The 17405-nt window shown below is 29.8% G+C and overlaps 1 protein-coding gene across 1 annotated transcript in view; it reads left to right on the top strand.

Moving 5' to 3' along the window:
• The first annotated feature begins 1358 nt into the window (after positions 1 to 1358).
• Positions 1359 to 17405, top strand: part of LOC136983557 (signal-induced proliferation-associated 1-like protein 2) — a 69275-nt gene continuing 53228 nt past the window's right edge. Inside the window, exons 1-4 of the mRNA XM_067280335.1 lie at positions 1359 to 1582; positions 2397 to 3928; positions 8405 to 8571; positions 16838 to 17026. Coding sequence (XP_067136436.1) covers positions 2536 to 3928; positions 8405 to 8571; positions 16838 to 17026 — 1749 coding nt within the window. The 5' untranslated portion in view covers positions 1359 to 1582; positions 2397 to 2535. The remainder of the gene's footprint in view (positions 1583 to 2396; positions 3929 to 8404; positions 8572 to 16837; positions 17027 to 17405) is intronic.

The following is a 17405-nucleotide window of genomic DNA, read 5'->3' as shown; positions in this document are numbered from 1 at the left end:
CTCCATGTTCTTGTCAAAATTAGAAACTGTACATGCAAATTTTTCGTAAAAAATTATTTAAATTTCGATCAGTGATATCGTCGATGATTTTCGGGAAACTACAGTAATATAATTTATTATAAATAATAAAAAATTATCGTGTATTGTAATAGTTATGAAATATTCAAAATATTTTGATTTTCATTTAGAAACAAAACTTTTCGTATATCTTTGATGATGTCATCAATTCTACGTCTTTTAATCACCAATTCCCTTCGTCGGCAACCGAGGTTTAATTTCTTCCGGGTTAAATTAGACGATTTATTTATAAATCGAATCACGGAATATAGTAAACTATTCACAATGAATAAGCATGTCAAGTTACTAAAATAAGTCATTAAATGTATTTGTGTAGAAAGAATACTCGTATAATGAGGAGCAAGTCGAAGAACATTCTATAAAAGTTAATAGCCGATTATTCTATTAGTATAATAGTAATATTTGTAATAAAAAATTAATTACTGTAAAAATGCGAAAAATAATGGATTAATAACAATTTTACAGAAAAGTGGATATAATTGATGACGTCACGCGGAATTGCGACAGGTCTGAAGTTCAGCAGATTGATACTCACAAAGCATGAAAATATGTTATAGAAATTACTGTAGTAACAAATTGATACATATTACAAAACTAAAATTCCAAAATAACTAAATTAAAATAATACGTGTTAAAGTGTGCTCATATTCTGATCTTTTTTTTAAAAAAAAAAATACTGTTTAGGTACCGTACTTTGGAATTTATACGCAGGCACTTTTTGATGACACCTCTGACCTTTTTAGGAGCTATATGGCAAATATTTAAGATACGCAAAGTTTAATTGGCTAGTTTATAAACTATGTATGTTTTATACGAAAAACACGAGCGTGTTTTTAGTTTAGGAGGGGCACATTCAAAAATCATTTCTGCAGTTATTTTATAAATATATACCGCATTTCGTCGAAATTAACGACAAATTAATCGTTAATTTAAACTAAATCCGTGGCTATTTACCTGTGTAAAATCGATTTTATTTCAATAATTAATCATAGTATAAAATTCTGACGTTAGAAAGAAGTAGTGAAATTTAAATAATAAACCGTGACAAGCGTTGCGAATAATTACGTACTGTAAAAAAATGGGCGTAAACTTAAAAAAACGTTCAAAGTACTTATTATTTTTTTAAAATAAAAAATTCGTTTTTTATTTCGTATAATCGTTAAATAAGCAAGTTTTGTATATTGTTTTAAAGTACCGGTACATAAATATGGTATTTGTGTCTGTTCGAAAGCTTAAATTATTTTATTATAAACAATTGCATTTTTATTCAAATTGCCTTTCATGTTCGATATTACTAACGGAGATTTTTTGAAACGATGATTATGCGAGTTTATAATAGGATTCGGTCGTTGCTCTAATCATAGTGTATATATGTATGTAGCGCGTAACAGGTGTGGTTGACGAGCACTCTATCCCAGAATTCCTTTGGTCCGGATGCCATTGTTGGTTTTGGTCACGTGACAGGAAGCATTCTAAGTAGTATCGACGAGGGGAAATGATAACGGTGAAGTATCCTGGTTTCTTAAACTTTATTAAAAACAAATCCGTGCAGTAGCAATTAAAAAGTCGGATTTTTTTGCGTATTTTATCTCAGAGTTAGATATAAATATTGAGATAAACTGTTAGTCGTCAATATGGCGTTTGTGTATTGGAATGTACTGTACTTCCTTTTTGTCAACTTTATATCCGTAAAAGAAATATTACGATAATTATAATTACTGACTTTATCTCATTTTTCTGTTAATTAACTAAATAAAGAAGTGTAGTAGTTTAGTTTGATTCGAGTGGTACAGAAATGTAAAGAAAAACACATTCTTTCAACTGTTTATGTTAGTTTATTCCACAGTTTTCTCGTGTAAACCAACGTTTCCATGTGTTTGTCGTCACGAAAAGATAAAGCCTGATTTTTAACTGAATAGATTTTAACGTTAACGATAGTATCTTTTGATAGTTTAGTATTATAGTCTTGAAGATCAATGTATATCGTTACCTACTATGACAGAATTTGTCTTTGACATGTAGTCCTACTTTAAAGCATTGTTTATATATAAACTAAAAATAACTGAACAAGCAATTTAGATAGAGTATAAGTGATAAATTTTAATAATTGTGAAATGAGATCTTTAATTATTACTTCAAAAAATTGTATTATTTAAACATTTTAATACATTAATTTCCAATCTTAATTAACATTCTATATGAATTAAATCCACATATATAAACTTCACACGTATGTTTGTTTATTTAAAAATTACAATGTATGTGAATAATTATATATTGTAGATACTTTTAAGTAATTGTAATTTTTTTATTTTCAGATATGCGTTATTGTTGGATGTTGTTCACGTAATAAAAGTAAAAGTCATGATTTTTTGGATTTATTTTGGGCAACAATTGTGGTATCTTTTAATGGGTAGTCATACTGTTTGCCAGAGGTAGTTTTATTAAATTGTGAAGATGGAAGTTGCTGATTGCCAAAGATTAAATGAAAATATTTCTGAATTATCACCGGGAAATGGGTTGACTTCTGATGTATTACGAGCACGGGCTTTGGAATATTACAATAGCTGTCAACCTCAAACTTCCCGCCAGTGTGGTGGATCGGTACTTAAAAGTGGAAGTACAACCCATATTAATGGTATAGTTAATGGAAATAATGTAACGACTAAGTTGATAAAAGTTCAGGATAAGCACAAGGATAAAGTTTTACAGCATAATATAAGCAGTCAAAGATTGATTACTTCCCATGGAAGATTAGACCGTCCACAAAGAACACATAGTGAAAGAGCTAATCGTGCATATACTGAACGTGCTATGACTCATACGGTTTTAGCAAATTGTGCTACCACTTCATCCAGTAAATTAGGTTTGTATAGGAGCAACAGTAGCTTAGATTTAGATCATAGTGAAGAACTTGAAGAAGATGGAAATCATTTACTTAGAAGAAATTATGGAAGTGCATCATCATTGGATGTTATTAGCACTGCTGGTGAAAATTTTTTTGCTATGCTCAGGGAATACAGAAATGAAAATATTGATCATAAAAATCGTAATGTGTTCAAAATACATGAATATCATAAACATAAAGCTGATTCTTTACCAATAACTTCACAGCATTCTTCACCTTCAAATGGAAATTTCAAATCAAACAATCCAGTTAATTTAGAAGAATCTCAGAGTCCAAAATTAAAAACGAAACTTCAGAGATTGTGGGAAAGTAAAGATCGTAGCAAAGTAAAAACAAAAGTTGTTAATAGTGAACCATCCATTTTTAAAAAGTTGCGTGGAAATAAAACTGATAGCATTGATATATACAAGGGATCGGATAATAATCTTGATTCTGAAAGTCGATTAGAAGAAAAATTAAGAAAGAAAGCCTTTGCACATTATGATTGTCAAAGCATAACAGCTAATATTAGTTATGCTTCTCGATTGAGGAACTTATTGAGTAGGAGACGTAATACTACAACTGGAGCATCTGCAGCTTCAATGTTAACTAAGTCTCCTTATTGTCTTAGTGAGGATCACCTAGAAGAGAATGACCTTGGTGATGGTAGAAGTAACAAATTAGTTTTAAGTTGTCCTTTCTTCAGAAATGAATTAGGTGGAGAAGATGAAAGGATAATCAGTTTAAATCGTATGACATCAAGAAATCAAAGAAAGAAAGAAGAATTAGTCAAATGGCTTCCTACACTTCATAAACCTGCTATGGCATGTGGTTTGAGTATCCTAGAAAATGGTAATTATTTAAAGTGGAAACAGCAATCTTGTCCCTATCAGAAACCTTCTTTAAATATCGAAAATGTTGATAATGGTTCATATTGCTACAGAAAATTCTTTTATAATCAAGGTAAATCAAATTTTCTCTAATTAAATTAAAATAAATCTTAGTAATTATTAATAAGAAATATAAATTAAATTTTTAAAAACAGTTAACAATAAATTTATTTCCTATATAGTTAAAGATATGAGCTTGTTATTAAATCAAAAATAGTTTGCACTTTACAGGCAGTTAATATCTTGACAATAAATCAATCAAAAATAATGCAACAGACTAAAAATACTAACTTAATCAAAAATAGACTAATTATGTTGATAATTTTAGTATGTTGCATTATTTCATTGTTAATGCAGAAATAATTGAATTTTCATGAAGAATCGCTGTAATAATTATTGTTCATTGAAAATGTAGATTTTGTTTAACTTTAAAACACTATAGCTTCCTGACAGTTTTTTGTATGTGTAATTACTTTGTAATTAATTTATATGTATGTATTTTTTACAAACTTCAACTTTTAAAAACAACAATAATCTAATTTCAGCAATGTTTTGAAGTCAAAACACTTATTAAGAACTTAAATGTTTTTGAATCACATGGAATTTAAAAACAAATTTTAAATAAAAGAATGAACTGTTCTAAAAAATTAAATTAAATTAATTAATTTTAAATTGGATTTAATTTTAATTTTAAAATGCAGTTAATGGAATACAACATTAATGAGAAATAAAGTTTTTATATATATATATATCAGATTTATAGTTGTTTATATATATATATATATATATATATATATATATATAAACAACTATAAATCTGATCACTTTTAAATAAGGCCAGATGATCTGCTGAATTATTATGCTATAACAAGGCTAAGTTAATAATTAGAAACAAATTAATTTATCTACAGTCCATTTCAAAATTATAAACACACTCAACATTTCTCAATAACAAAAACATTAACTATAGTAATGTATTTATTATATTAGTATGTTGTTTACAACAACAATTTAAACATTTTCTGAAATTTTTAGAGCAATCTGACAATTACAAAAAATTATCAAAGATTTTCAATTTTTGAGTGTTTCAAAAGTATAAACACAGGTGCATAAAATTAGTATAATAGTTTTTTTTATTACTTATTGGTTTAATTAGTTGTCACCAGAGGTGAGTATCATTCATTATTAAAAACGTGGCACCAATTTTAAACAGTTTTTTTGTGGTTTAAAACAATGCTATGTGGAAAAACACTAACAGAGTTGGAAATACATGAAATTTACCAACTAAAAGGATCAGGACGATCTCTAAGACAAATTTCGGCAGCTATAAATCAATCTATAAGTGCTGTGAGAAATGTGTTAACTCAGGGTGAAAATTATGGCAGAAATAAACGATGTGGAAGGCCTAAATGCCTTACACCTAGAAACAAAAGAAAGGTTTTTTATCTACTGATGGTCAACAAGTCTGTCAGAGAAGCATCATCAACATTGCCAATTGCAGTTTCACCAGCAACTGTATGGAGATGTATGCATAATCATAAAAATGCCAAATTTACAAAAATAGCTGCTAAACTGAAATTAACACAATTGCACAAAATAGCTGGATTAAAGTGGGCCAAAGACAAGATGACATGGAAAGAGGAGTGGAAACAAATAGTCTTTTCAGATGAAAAAAAGTGGAATTTGGATGGACTTGATAGTTATAGTCACTACTGGCATGATTTGAGGAAGAACGAAGAAGTCAAAATGAGCAGACAACAAGTGGAGGATCTGTGATGGTGTGAGCAGGATTTGGATGGAGAGGTAAAATAGATATTGTATTTATAGAAGGTAGAATGAATTCAGAAAAGTACCAAGAACTGTTGTATCAAAATTTAATAACTTTTGAATCACTTATTGGGGGAGAAAACTGGCAATTCCAACAGGATAATGCTGCCATTCATACATCAAAGTTGACTAAAAATTGGTTTGCTGAAAAAAAATTAATGTAATTGATTGGCCATCACGGAGCCCTGATATGAATCCAATGGAGAATGTTTGGGACATTGTGAGTTGTCTTGTTTATGGCAAAACAGACAATACAATACTGTAAATGAATTGAAATTAGCTATCATGGATTGTTGGGAAAATATTAAACAAGAACAACTTCAAAACTAGTAAACTTTATGCCGATAGAGTATTTGAACTAATTAAATCAAATGGTGGACCTACAAAATATTGAAACATCACAAATTGTTTTTTTGTGCACATGTGTTTATACTTTGGAAACAATCAAAAATTGAAAATCTGTGATAATTTATTTTGTAATTGTCAGATTGCTCTAAAAATTTCAGAAAATGTTTAAATTGATGTAAACAATATATTAATATAATAAATACATTCCAATTGTTAATGTTTTTGTTATTGAAAACAGTTGTGTGTGTTTATAATTTTGATACAGACTGTAGAGGTAGGAGGTTAGGCTGCCATTTTGTGATAATTTTAATAATTGTAATAAATTAATTTTTAATTTAAAATTTCTGGAAGAAAAGAATCTGCCCAGAATGGAACTCAAACCCATAATTTCTGCTTACTGTACAGATGTGTTGCCAGTTACACTACCTCGACCTCCATCCAATCTTTACTTCTAGAACTATTAATTTCGGTATAACTATGAAGGTTACTCAAGGTGCTAACTGGGGATGACTTAAATACCCATAGCCCACCTCTATGGCACTCAGACAGCTATTGTTTTTACCTCAGCATGGGGTATATATATGTAAACAATAATTCCACAATTCTGATCAGTTTTAAATAAAGCCAGATGTTCTGCCAAATTATCTGGCTACAATAAGGCTGAGTTAATAATTAGAATTGAAGTAATTTGTCTAAAGTTCTGGAACTGAAGATTGAACATAGGTCCAGGTAGTGTAACTGGCAACATATCTACATGGTAAGTTGCAGGTTCAAATCTAATCAGCCCATTTCTTTTCTTCCGGAAATTCTAAATGAAAAATTAATTTATTATAATTATTAAAATTATCATGAGATGGTGGTCTAACTGTCTAATCTAAACAAATTACTTAATTTCTAATTATTAACTTAGCCTTGTTACAACTTGATAATTTAGCAGATCATCTGGCCTTATTTAAAGTTTTTACTTTCAATTTAATAATAAATTTTCATTAACATATTTAACATACAATAATTTACTTTTTATAGTCAATGCATTTTTAGTTGATGTGGTTTCAAAGCATGAATTATTAGAACACATTTTAAAAATTTCATAAATAGTTTATTCTTTTATTCAAAGTTAGGCATTTGAAGCTGAATGCCATGTATTAGAATGAATCAAATGAAATTGAGCTAATACAATTTATTCATCAACTGGTGTGTTTAGATTAAAAGTAATTGCCTCCAGCATTGATGATTTATCCTGCTTATGAGCCTGATGATTCCATGCTTGTAGGATTTCTTCGTCTTCTGATGGAAGAAACCTGTGATTACCTCTTTCACTTCATCTTCTGATGCAAACCTGTGACCTTTTAGCTGTTTTTTTTTGGTCACCAAATATGAGTAAATTTTATGGGAGCAATATCAAGGCTGTGGGGGATAATCTATTGTTTTCCACTTCAGTTTCTCAAACGTGTCTAGCCATTCTGCTTGTATGAGGTTTCACATTGTCAAGCAGTAAGATTATATCTTTTCTCAATAAACTGGGTATTTGTTCTTGATTGCCATGTATAAATGTCGCAAGATTTTATGTTATTAGACAGCATTGATAGTTTTGCCCCTCCTTTAAAATTTAATGATCAGTAGACTGTTGTGGTCAAAGAAAATGTTAGCAGCCTCTTTTCTGCTGAAATGAGCAACTTTGTGTTTCTTGGGGATGATGATCAGAAAGTTTTTGCTGAAAGTTTTGCTGGCTTGTACTGGTGACAGATAAATCTGCTGAATGATAATATTGTTAAGTTAGCTTTGAAGACAACACTGACAAAAAGGATGAAAATTGAATGCTCTCATAGGTCTACATAATACTTGTAATGAATAATTATGATTTTTTTTTTGGTGCTGTGTGTTTTATGAATTAAAGTAATAGTCTTATTTAGGGATACAATAAAAAAAATGTTTAGCTGGATTGAGTTTGATAATTTTTGTTATTGATATTTTGTTTTTGGTTTTGCAAATAGATGATATTCTAGCATGTTTGATAAAAAAAAATAAACTAAATGATATCTTTTCATTTAATAAAGATGATATTTATTTTAAGAATTAATTATAATTTTTTTTTAAATTAATAATAATTTTAATCTTCATTTATGAGAATTTGTTTCAGAAACAACTTTTCATAAATGCAATAGGTTCATAAATCAATTATGTATAGTAGGTTTAATAATATAACACTTGTTTAATGCAGAAGATTTATAGTTTAAATTTTAAGTTTGAATAGTTTTGAATTTTTATTTTATTCTGCTATAATTACATATAATTTGATAAATTTATTATTATTATTTACATAATTGTTATATGATGATGATAAAAATAATAATAATAATTTCATTTATTAAAGATCATCAGAATTGGTTTGGAATTGATGAAACTCTTGGTCCTGTTGCAATAAGTATTCGGCGAGAAAAGGTTGAGCATTTAGATTTAATAAATAGTTCAAATCTAGGAAGTACAAATAATATAATGCCTGTTCAGTATCAGTTTAGATTGATTGTTCGTACTAGTGAGGTAAGCAATATAATACATAATAAATAAATAAATATATATATATGTTTTCTATATAGATACAAACCAAACAATTATTTTATCCATTTAAATAAAACTTAAGACTGTATTAGATTAAAATAGAATCTGCTTCATATAAGATAGTTGTATTCTATGACTATGGCTTCTGTAATTTCTTTAATATTTTTACATTTATTTCTTTTTTGTTGTTAGTCTGTATTAACTTTGAGATTTTGTAATTTATTGAGCAACAGTGTTTGATTTCTATGTAGTTGTATTTGATTACCATATATAAATCATCTTTCTTATAATGAGACTATACTCAAAAGTGCTTGTGAAGTATAGTTTGTTTTTTCAGGTATGCTATTTCAATTGTATCAACATTTATAAAGCATTTTCATTGAGAATTTTTTAATTCAGAATTTTTGCACTTTTATTGCAGAATTTCTTTTCTCACAGTTGTGTGTCCATTTGAGACTGGTGTGATGTCATGTGATTTTTTGTAACAAATATATCAGAATTAATATGTCACAATACTTAGTTTTAAGTTGAATTACTCATTGCATTTTTAACAGTAGGTGAAGTTAAAGAACACTAATGTTTTTGTCCCAGTTAATAAGCCATCTTCAGGCATGGACAGTTGAGAGTGGAATGCCAGTGTTAATAAGGAAGGGAAATGGGATAGAATAAAACAGGTAGGAGGTAGTCAAATTAAAAGTTAATTAAAAAACGTTCACAATATAGTGTCTGTAACCAGAGTGTTGATACTTGACAAATGTTCTTAATCCTGTAAAGTCCGTTCAGGAAAGTCACCTTACAATCAGATGGTACTTCCAGGAAACACCACTTGTCAATCATTAGACGAATCTACTCATTTGCCAGACGATGTCTTCAAAATCAGACAATAATTCCTTCTCCTCGACAAGCGAAATGACTTCTTAGCAAGATCACAGCAAACTCAAACTTTTCCACCTAAAATGATCTATATATGTGTTACGGCGGGGCGGTGGTCAACCAATCAGCTTCCCTGCTGTTTCGTAGCTTTCTGCCAGGTCCATTTAAATCTAACAGAATGTGGAATGTTGGTCAAAATTTGGACCAATGGACAATCTCTATGAGTCATGATTCCGCCATGATGGGTAGTACACTGCAATCATCGCAGTTGATGTGAAAGACTAAGGAGATATTGCCAGGCAGGGAAATGGAGTTTTTATCTCTAGACAAGGATACTCTTTTCTTGTGGAATATCAGTGTCAGTAAGAAAGAAGTCTTACTGACACCGACATTCCACTTTCAGCTGTTCCTGGCTAAAGATGACTTGTTAATCAGGTTGACGTTAGCATTCTTTAAACTTCACTCACAGTTAAAGTTGCATTGAATAATTCAGCTGAGTAACTACAGTGCCTAGTTCATCCTTACTTATTTGTAATTTGACCCTTAGAAAATTTTCATTCGTGTTTTCCTCCTCATGAAATTATAAACCTAACATTTTATTTACAGCTGACAATGAAATACGTGACTCAAAAAAATATAAAGAGTTTTTTGCCACAGTGGTTGCTTATTGGATATAGATATTTCATGAAATTTTATGTTTGCATGAAAAATCATAAAAATATAAGAGATTTTTAAGGAATTCATTGAAATTTTCTCCAAGCAAAATTTTTAATAAATCTTTCTAAATGGAATTTTCAATTTTAAGCATTTTTTTTTTTACAGATCAATATAATAAATTTTATTGTTCAATAATTTTATGATTTTATTCCTTATGTTTTTATTTTTTGAGCATAATTTTTTGAAAGTTTAAAATTTTTCTAATGTTTTTTTTGATAAAATAACAGAAAGCAGATAAATAATGAGAGCTTTTTCAATGAAGAATACAAATTTTATATCAGTTTTATTTTAACAAAATAACAAATTATTTTTGAAGAAGTTTGCATGTCTTTTAAAATGTGAGGAAGTTTTACATTGTATTGTACTATGCAGATTGGATAATGTCAAAATGACATTTATTTGTATAGCTGATTTATTTTCCAAAATACAACCAAACCTGTTTTTATGCGGTGGATAGGGACCGCATAAAAAAAAAACATAAAAAAAATTGCACGAAACTTCACGATTGGCTTTAAAAAATAGTTTTTGCAACACAATTAAAAAATATTTTTTTTCTATGCGGTCAACAGGGACCGCATAAAAAAAGTCTCACACAGAAAATAACTCAAAACCGTACAAAATAGAATTTATTGGCAACAGATGTCAGCACTTGACTGCATCGTCTCGTCTATCGTCTGTTTTACATATTTTTGTCCAGGTGGTGTTTTGTTGACTTAAAAAATAAATTATTTCATTTTTTGCATATTCATGCAATAATATTACTATAATAAGTTCATTTATGCTATAATAAGTTTATTTAGCTATAATAAGTCAACGTGAGACATGACAAATCGCACGAGACTAGTTGCCAACTATACCGCACAAATAAAAAATTGCACAAAAAAAACCGCATAAAAACAGGTGTGACTGTATAAATTTTAATTCTAAATAGAGAGAAGAAAAATAAGCAAAAATTAAAATATTACAAGAATGTTTAAATTTTTTATTACAATATAATAATAATAATAATAATAATACAGTTTTGATTTATTGTTAGCTTTCAAATTTAATATAGTTATGTATTGTTATCAGATATGTGAAAATATGTTAAACATTTTATATGAGTAAGTTTGGCATATTTTCTCAAAGTTTTTAGATTCAAAAAGAAACAAGCAAATTTCCAGAAAAGTAAATGTAATAAATATTCCATTCACTATATATATATATATATATATTATACATATATAATTTTATATTTCAAATATAAGGTTATGTAAATTATTTGATGTTATATTTGATATAAATACTTGAGAAGACTGGAATTCTGGAATTGGACCATTTTTACAAATCACAATCCATTATGTTCATCTGCAGTAGAAGTGCTTCAAATGAGAAACATGTGATACAAAGCAAAACATATTCTTGGAATGTTTTTTAAATTTTTGTTTACTTTAAAAGTTTATGTATATGATGTATATGGGACATACAGGATGTAACATGGTCACAACTTTAAGGGGTGATAGAACATGGCAAAAGTAACAATTGTCATAACACAATGCATGGTGAAATGTGAACACAGAAACACAGTAAGTACTGTACAAAGAACATGGAAAAGGAAAGTTGTTCTAATCATGGATATTTATAAGAAATAATGTTTTATTTTACAAGAGGTGTTCAAATGAATGACCACCAATACATGCATTACAACAGTGATTGAGTGATTGGCATACACTTTGGAAGATACCCAGCATGTCATGTACTTCTGCAGCAGCAGCACTAATTCTGGCGACAAGGTCTTTGGGAGACTCAATAGGGTTTTCATAAACGAGGCTTTTTAGATGTGAGCAAGGAACAACCTTGTTTCACACAATTGTCTGTGCAGATGCTGAAAGGTTCTCCGGTAAGAAACCAGCCTATTAGGAAAATGCTCCTGGTAAAGTCATCGTGCTTCAACGGCATTGCCTTTTGCAGCTCTGTACATGAAATACATATCAGTCTTCTCAGCATTTAAATACTGTTGCATCTCTGTGTCCATACATCTTCTGAATAACAATATGTGCAAGACATGGTCCTTCTCACCAGAAAGTGCCCTCTGCTTCTGACCACACATTATATTACAATTATTACTTTTGCCATGTTCTATCACCCCTTAAAGTTGTGACCATCTTCCCTGTTACACTCTGTATATGTGCATAGTATAAAGTACTACAGTGAAATCTGCTTAGGCGACCACCTGCATTCAACTGGCACCTGTCAAAACAGGCAAAAATTTCTGGCACAGAATACTTTATACATAGTCTTCGTATAAGTTACCTGTATTAAACAACCACCTGTGTAACATGACCGTGGGTATCGATTTTTTGTCCAAAACAATACACAACAACTGTAATAAACAACCACTTCCGCAAATATATCTAGTCTAAACTATTGTTTGGACCAATCTCAATGTTTCCCCCTCCTAGTATAATGAATTAGTCTAAACTCTTGTTTGAACCCACCCAGGGCATTTCTACCACTTTTGAAATTAGGTGCAGATGTTAATGGATTAGTCCAGAGTCATGCCGATATCATGTAAGGAACATGATTGGTTGATTTGAACTGGTAATGAATGCTGCTGGGGAGAGATTGTTGAGGAACATGTCGGTTAAATTTGAATTGGTGGCGCATGCATCTCAAGGAAGAGATCCCTGGTGAAAACATCACATGATGTGGCGGACCTGGAATAGAGCTATGACTAGCATAGCCACTGATTGGTCGGCCGACGGCTATCGACGACTACATAAGGTCAATGTGGAGGCAGGAAATTTTAAGTTCGGATCCATCTTGCTGACTGAGTTCTACCATAGCCAAAGAAAGTGTTATTGCTAGCTAACTGTTTGTCAGTTGTCATAAGGTGTCTTCTTGATGGACAAGTATAGAAGATGAGAACTGGAACTTTTCATTGTGTTATTGGTGTACCAAACGGTTGCCATTTGTGAAACTGTTGTATTTTTTAACTTTACTTCCACCTACAAAGAAAACTCATTTCTGTTTGTTTGAAATGTTGGAAAAATGAGAGAGATGCAAAGTGCTGTCATTAGAAGATCATAGAAAAAGCGAAAATGGTTTATCACAATGGAGATTAGCAGAAAAATTTAACTGTGGGAAAACACAAATCTTCAAAATTTTGCAACAGAAGTTGATACTAGAGGAATGGGAAAGCAATGGAAACAAGGATAGCAAACGAAAAAGAAAGCAGCCGAATGAAGAGATAAACAAATTGGTATGGGAGTGGTTTTAAAAGGCAAGTGCTAAATGGATTCCTTTGAGTGGACCAATCATTCAAGCAAAAGGACGTGAATTTGCAGAAAAATTAGGCATTTTGTCATTTTGTGCCAGCAATGGATGGCTGGAAAGTTTACAGAAGCGTCATAACATTGTTTATCGCACCTTGTGTGGTGAAAGTGGTGATGTCAATCAAGTTAATATAGAAGATTGGAAACAGTGTGTTCTTTCAATGATAGATGGATATAATTTTTGCAATGTCTATAACACAGACGAAACAGGACTTTTTTTTCGTGTCATTTCAGATAAAACTTTAATCGAAAAGGGAAAGAAGTATTCAGGAGGCAAGATGACGAAAGAAGGCCTGACTGTAATGCTTTGCTGTAATGCATTAGGAGAGAAAGAACCCACATTGGTCATTTCTAAGTCACTTCAACCTAGATGCTTTAAAGGTATTGACATTGCAACTTTGCGTGTGACCTGGAAAGCCAACTCAAGAGCTTGGATGACAGCAGATGTTTTTCAAGAATGGTTAGAAAAATTAAATTAAAAAATGAGGAACCAAAACAGGAAAATTTTACTTTTTCTGGACAATGCCACCTGCCATCCCCTAAGATTTCACTCTTGAATGTTGAATTGAAATTTCTTCCACCCAACACTACGAGCCACCTTCAACCATTAGATCAGGGCATAATCCTGGAGTTTAAGATACTATACAGAAAAAAACTTGTAAAATTTTTGCTTGTTTGGATGAAAGTGCAACACAACTTGCTAAACAACTGACCGTTTTGGATGCAGTTAAATGGATTAAAAATGCCTGGAAAGAAGTAAATTCTGAAACGATCAGCAAATGTTTTAGAAGGTGTGGCTTTTTTCACGATGCTGCAGATGATCCCAATGCTAAAATATTTTAGAAGCGGAACTTTAAGAGCTTTGTACTGCTACACAAATTAACGACATTGTAGCTATTGAAGATGTTCTATGCTTTGAAGATTTGGATGACGACTGGGAGGATCAATTTATGGTTGAGGAAAAGACTAATCAATGACCGTCACAAACAACAGAAGACAATGATGACGATGACGATGATAATGAAAAACAAAGTGATGTTCGTATCAAACCTTTTCCACTATCAGAGATGCTTTTCACAATTTCAAGATTGAAACCAATGTTCATCAATCTTGAAAGACCATGACTTTTGGAAAGCATAGATTTAATTGAAAATGAGCTAGAGGAAGTGATCCTAAAACAAAAGTTAAAACAGGTTAGACAGACTAAGGTAACAGAATTTTTTAATAAGCACATGTAAATATTGTCTAGCCTGTATGTACATGTAAATTTAGTTTATTAAATTTTCGGTTCTAGATTGCTTTAAAATTGTGTTATTTTACATAATTTTAAATACAGGTACAATACTGCACCTACATACAAGAGTACTGTACATAATGCATCCTTACTGTCAATTTATTGTACTGTAGACCTACAGTATTTTTCTTGAGGTATAAATTATTGTACATGATACAATTAATTGGCTAATCTCATAGTTTGATAAAATTAATTTTATTTATTTATTTATTTATTTTTGAAGCTTATATACAGTACATGTGCGATAAATAGTTTCTGTATCAACCTTCCTTATTTCCACAATACAGTCAAACCTGTTTTTATGCGGGGGATAGGGACCGCATTAAAAAAAATCTCACGAAACTTCACGAATGGCTGTAAATAATAGTTTTCGCAACACAATTAAAAATATATTTTTTTTTATGCGGTCAACAGGGACCGCATAAAAAAAGTCTCACATAGAAAATAACTCAAAACCGTACGAAATAGAATTTATTGACAACAGATGTCAGCACTTGACTGCATCGTCTGGTCTATCGTCTGTTTTACATATTTTTGTCCAGGTGGTGTTTTGTTGACTTAAAAAGTAAATTATTTCATTTTTCGCATATTCATGCAATAATATTACTATAATAAGTGCATTTATGCTATAATAAGTTTATTTAGCTATAATAAGTCAACGTAAGACATGACGAATTGCACGAGACTAGTCGCCAACTATACCGCACAAATTAAAAATTCGCATTAAAAAAATCGCACAAATAAAAATCGCACGTAAAGAGAGCGCATAAAAACAGGTTTGACTGTATTTTTAGAAAAATAACATCCAAGTAATTTTCGCACACAAAATATTCAAAAAAACAATAAACACATTAACGCAAAAATCAGTTTTACAGGCAACCTTCTGTTTTCGATTCCATTACATCCTGCAATTGTCCAATGACAATCGCAGAATGTAATGAAATTGTATTACGAGAAAAAATAATAAAATCGTTTTATTATTAATTAATAATTTTTCTTAAGTACAATAAGAAAAATTATCTGTATTAAAAAATACAGTATTTTTAAAGTTAAAATAAGATTAAACTAACGAAAACCAAAACCAAAGTGATGGAGAGATATGATGCACTTGTATATCAAAGACATAATACACACAACCTAGGAGCGAACAAAAAGAACCAAGTTGAATTAATTAAGTCGGAAAAAAGAAAGTGTGCATTATAATTGAGAAAATGCGAGTACCGTATTAACCTTTAAAATATTGGTATTAAATCTGTCTTATAAAATCATGATGACGCCTGTAAATCGAGTTATAAAATACAATACAGTACCAATATAGCTCTATTGTTGAAAAACTTTGCTTATTTTTGCTCACCTTGAGTTTTGCTTAGTATATATGGCTTTTAGCCATATCTGTGCGCAAAATACGTGTGGAAATACAGTATTACAGCACCACCTGTTTTGGACAACCACATGTCTAAAAGACCATTTTTTGAAGGAGCTGTGGGTGACTGGTTTTACTGTATATGAATTTTGTGACTTACTAGGCAAAAAAATTTTTATTAATGGTATCATATAAAGGAGTTGATTTTCAATTACCTTTCTTTTTTCTTCTGGTTTCTTTATTTTTTTTTAATTAAAAATGGTACAAACCTGTTTATGCTCTTTTTTTTCATTAAAAAATAAAAAATTGCAATTGTATTAAATTTGGTAAAATATTTTACCAAAAATACACATCACAGTATCATAACTATTGCTAAATATTATTTGTTGCTTCAATAAAATTCATACAACATAATCTCAAGTTTTTGATGAATAATTTTTTTTTAGAGTATCCTCATCTAAATACAATATATTAATAATTTCAACATAACTGATATTTGATTGTTTCTATATAATTTTTAAATATGAAAAACAAACTTCATATTTAAGGAAACCAATTTTTGATTTCCTTAAATAAGTAGTAAAAAATGGTAACAAATATGATTTTGTTCAGTTTTAAAATTATTTGTAAATATTAAAATTTTATAATCTAATTATAAAAATATTTTATATATAATAAATTTTATAGTTGACTGTGATGAGAGGAACAATTTTAGAAGAAGCTATTCCGTCTCTTGCTCGAACTAATGCTACCAGAGGAAATTATGTAAGAGAAGTTCTTGAATATGTTGTTCCAGAATTGCAGTTACCTTCTCTACGATTAGGAATACCTGGAAATCAAACGGAAGAACAACTTTTGAAGCTAGATGAACAGAGTGTAAATTTCTATAATTTATTTAATACATATATATTTCAATAATCATTATCAGAAGGAAAAAGGACTAGAAGTACATTAAAAATTTTACATAATATTATATTCAGATTTAACTGTAGAAACCTATATAAATGAATATTGTTTTTTTTTTAATCATTTAGTTCATCTTTCAGACGGACAGATTCAGTTAGGATCGTATTTATAAAATGTGATCTTATAATTGAATAATCTAATGCAAAATTCATTTAAAATATTTATATTTGAATAATGAATCATCAATTTACATTAGTGTATATATATATATATAATTTTTTTTGATTAGTTAGAAGGAAGGAGTTTGATTGTAAGATTGTAGTGAAATATAATTTAAAATTTTATTTTA

The sequence above is a fragment of the Centruroides vittatus genome, unplaced genomic scaffold (genome assembly GCF_030686945.1).
Source record: "Centruroides vittatus isolate TY-2023 unplaced genomic scaffold, ASM3068694v2 contig_883, whole genome shotgun sequence".
NCBI classification, from domain to species: Eukaryota; Metazoa; Arthropoda; class Arachnida; order Scorpiones; family Buthidae; genus Centruroides; species Centruroides vittatus.
This window is presented reverse-complemented; position numbering and strand designations above follow the sequence as displayed.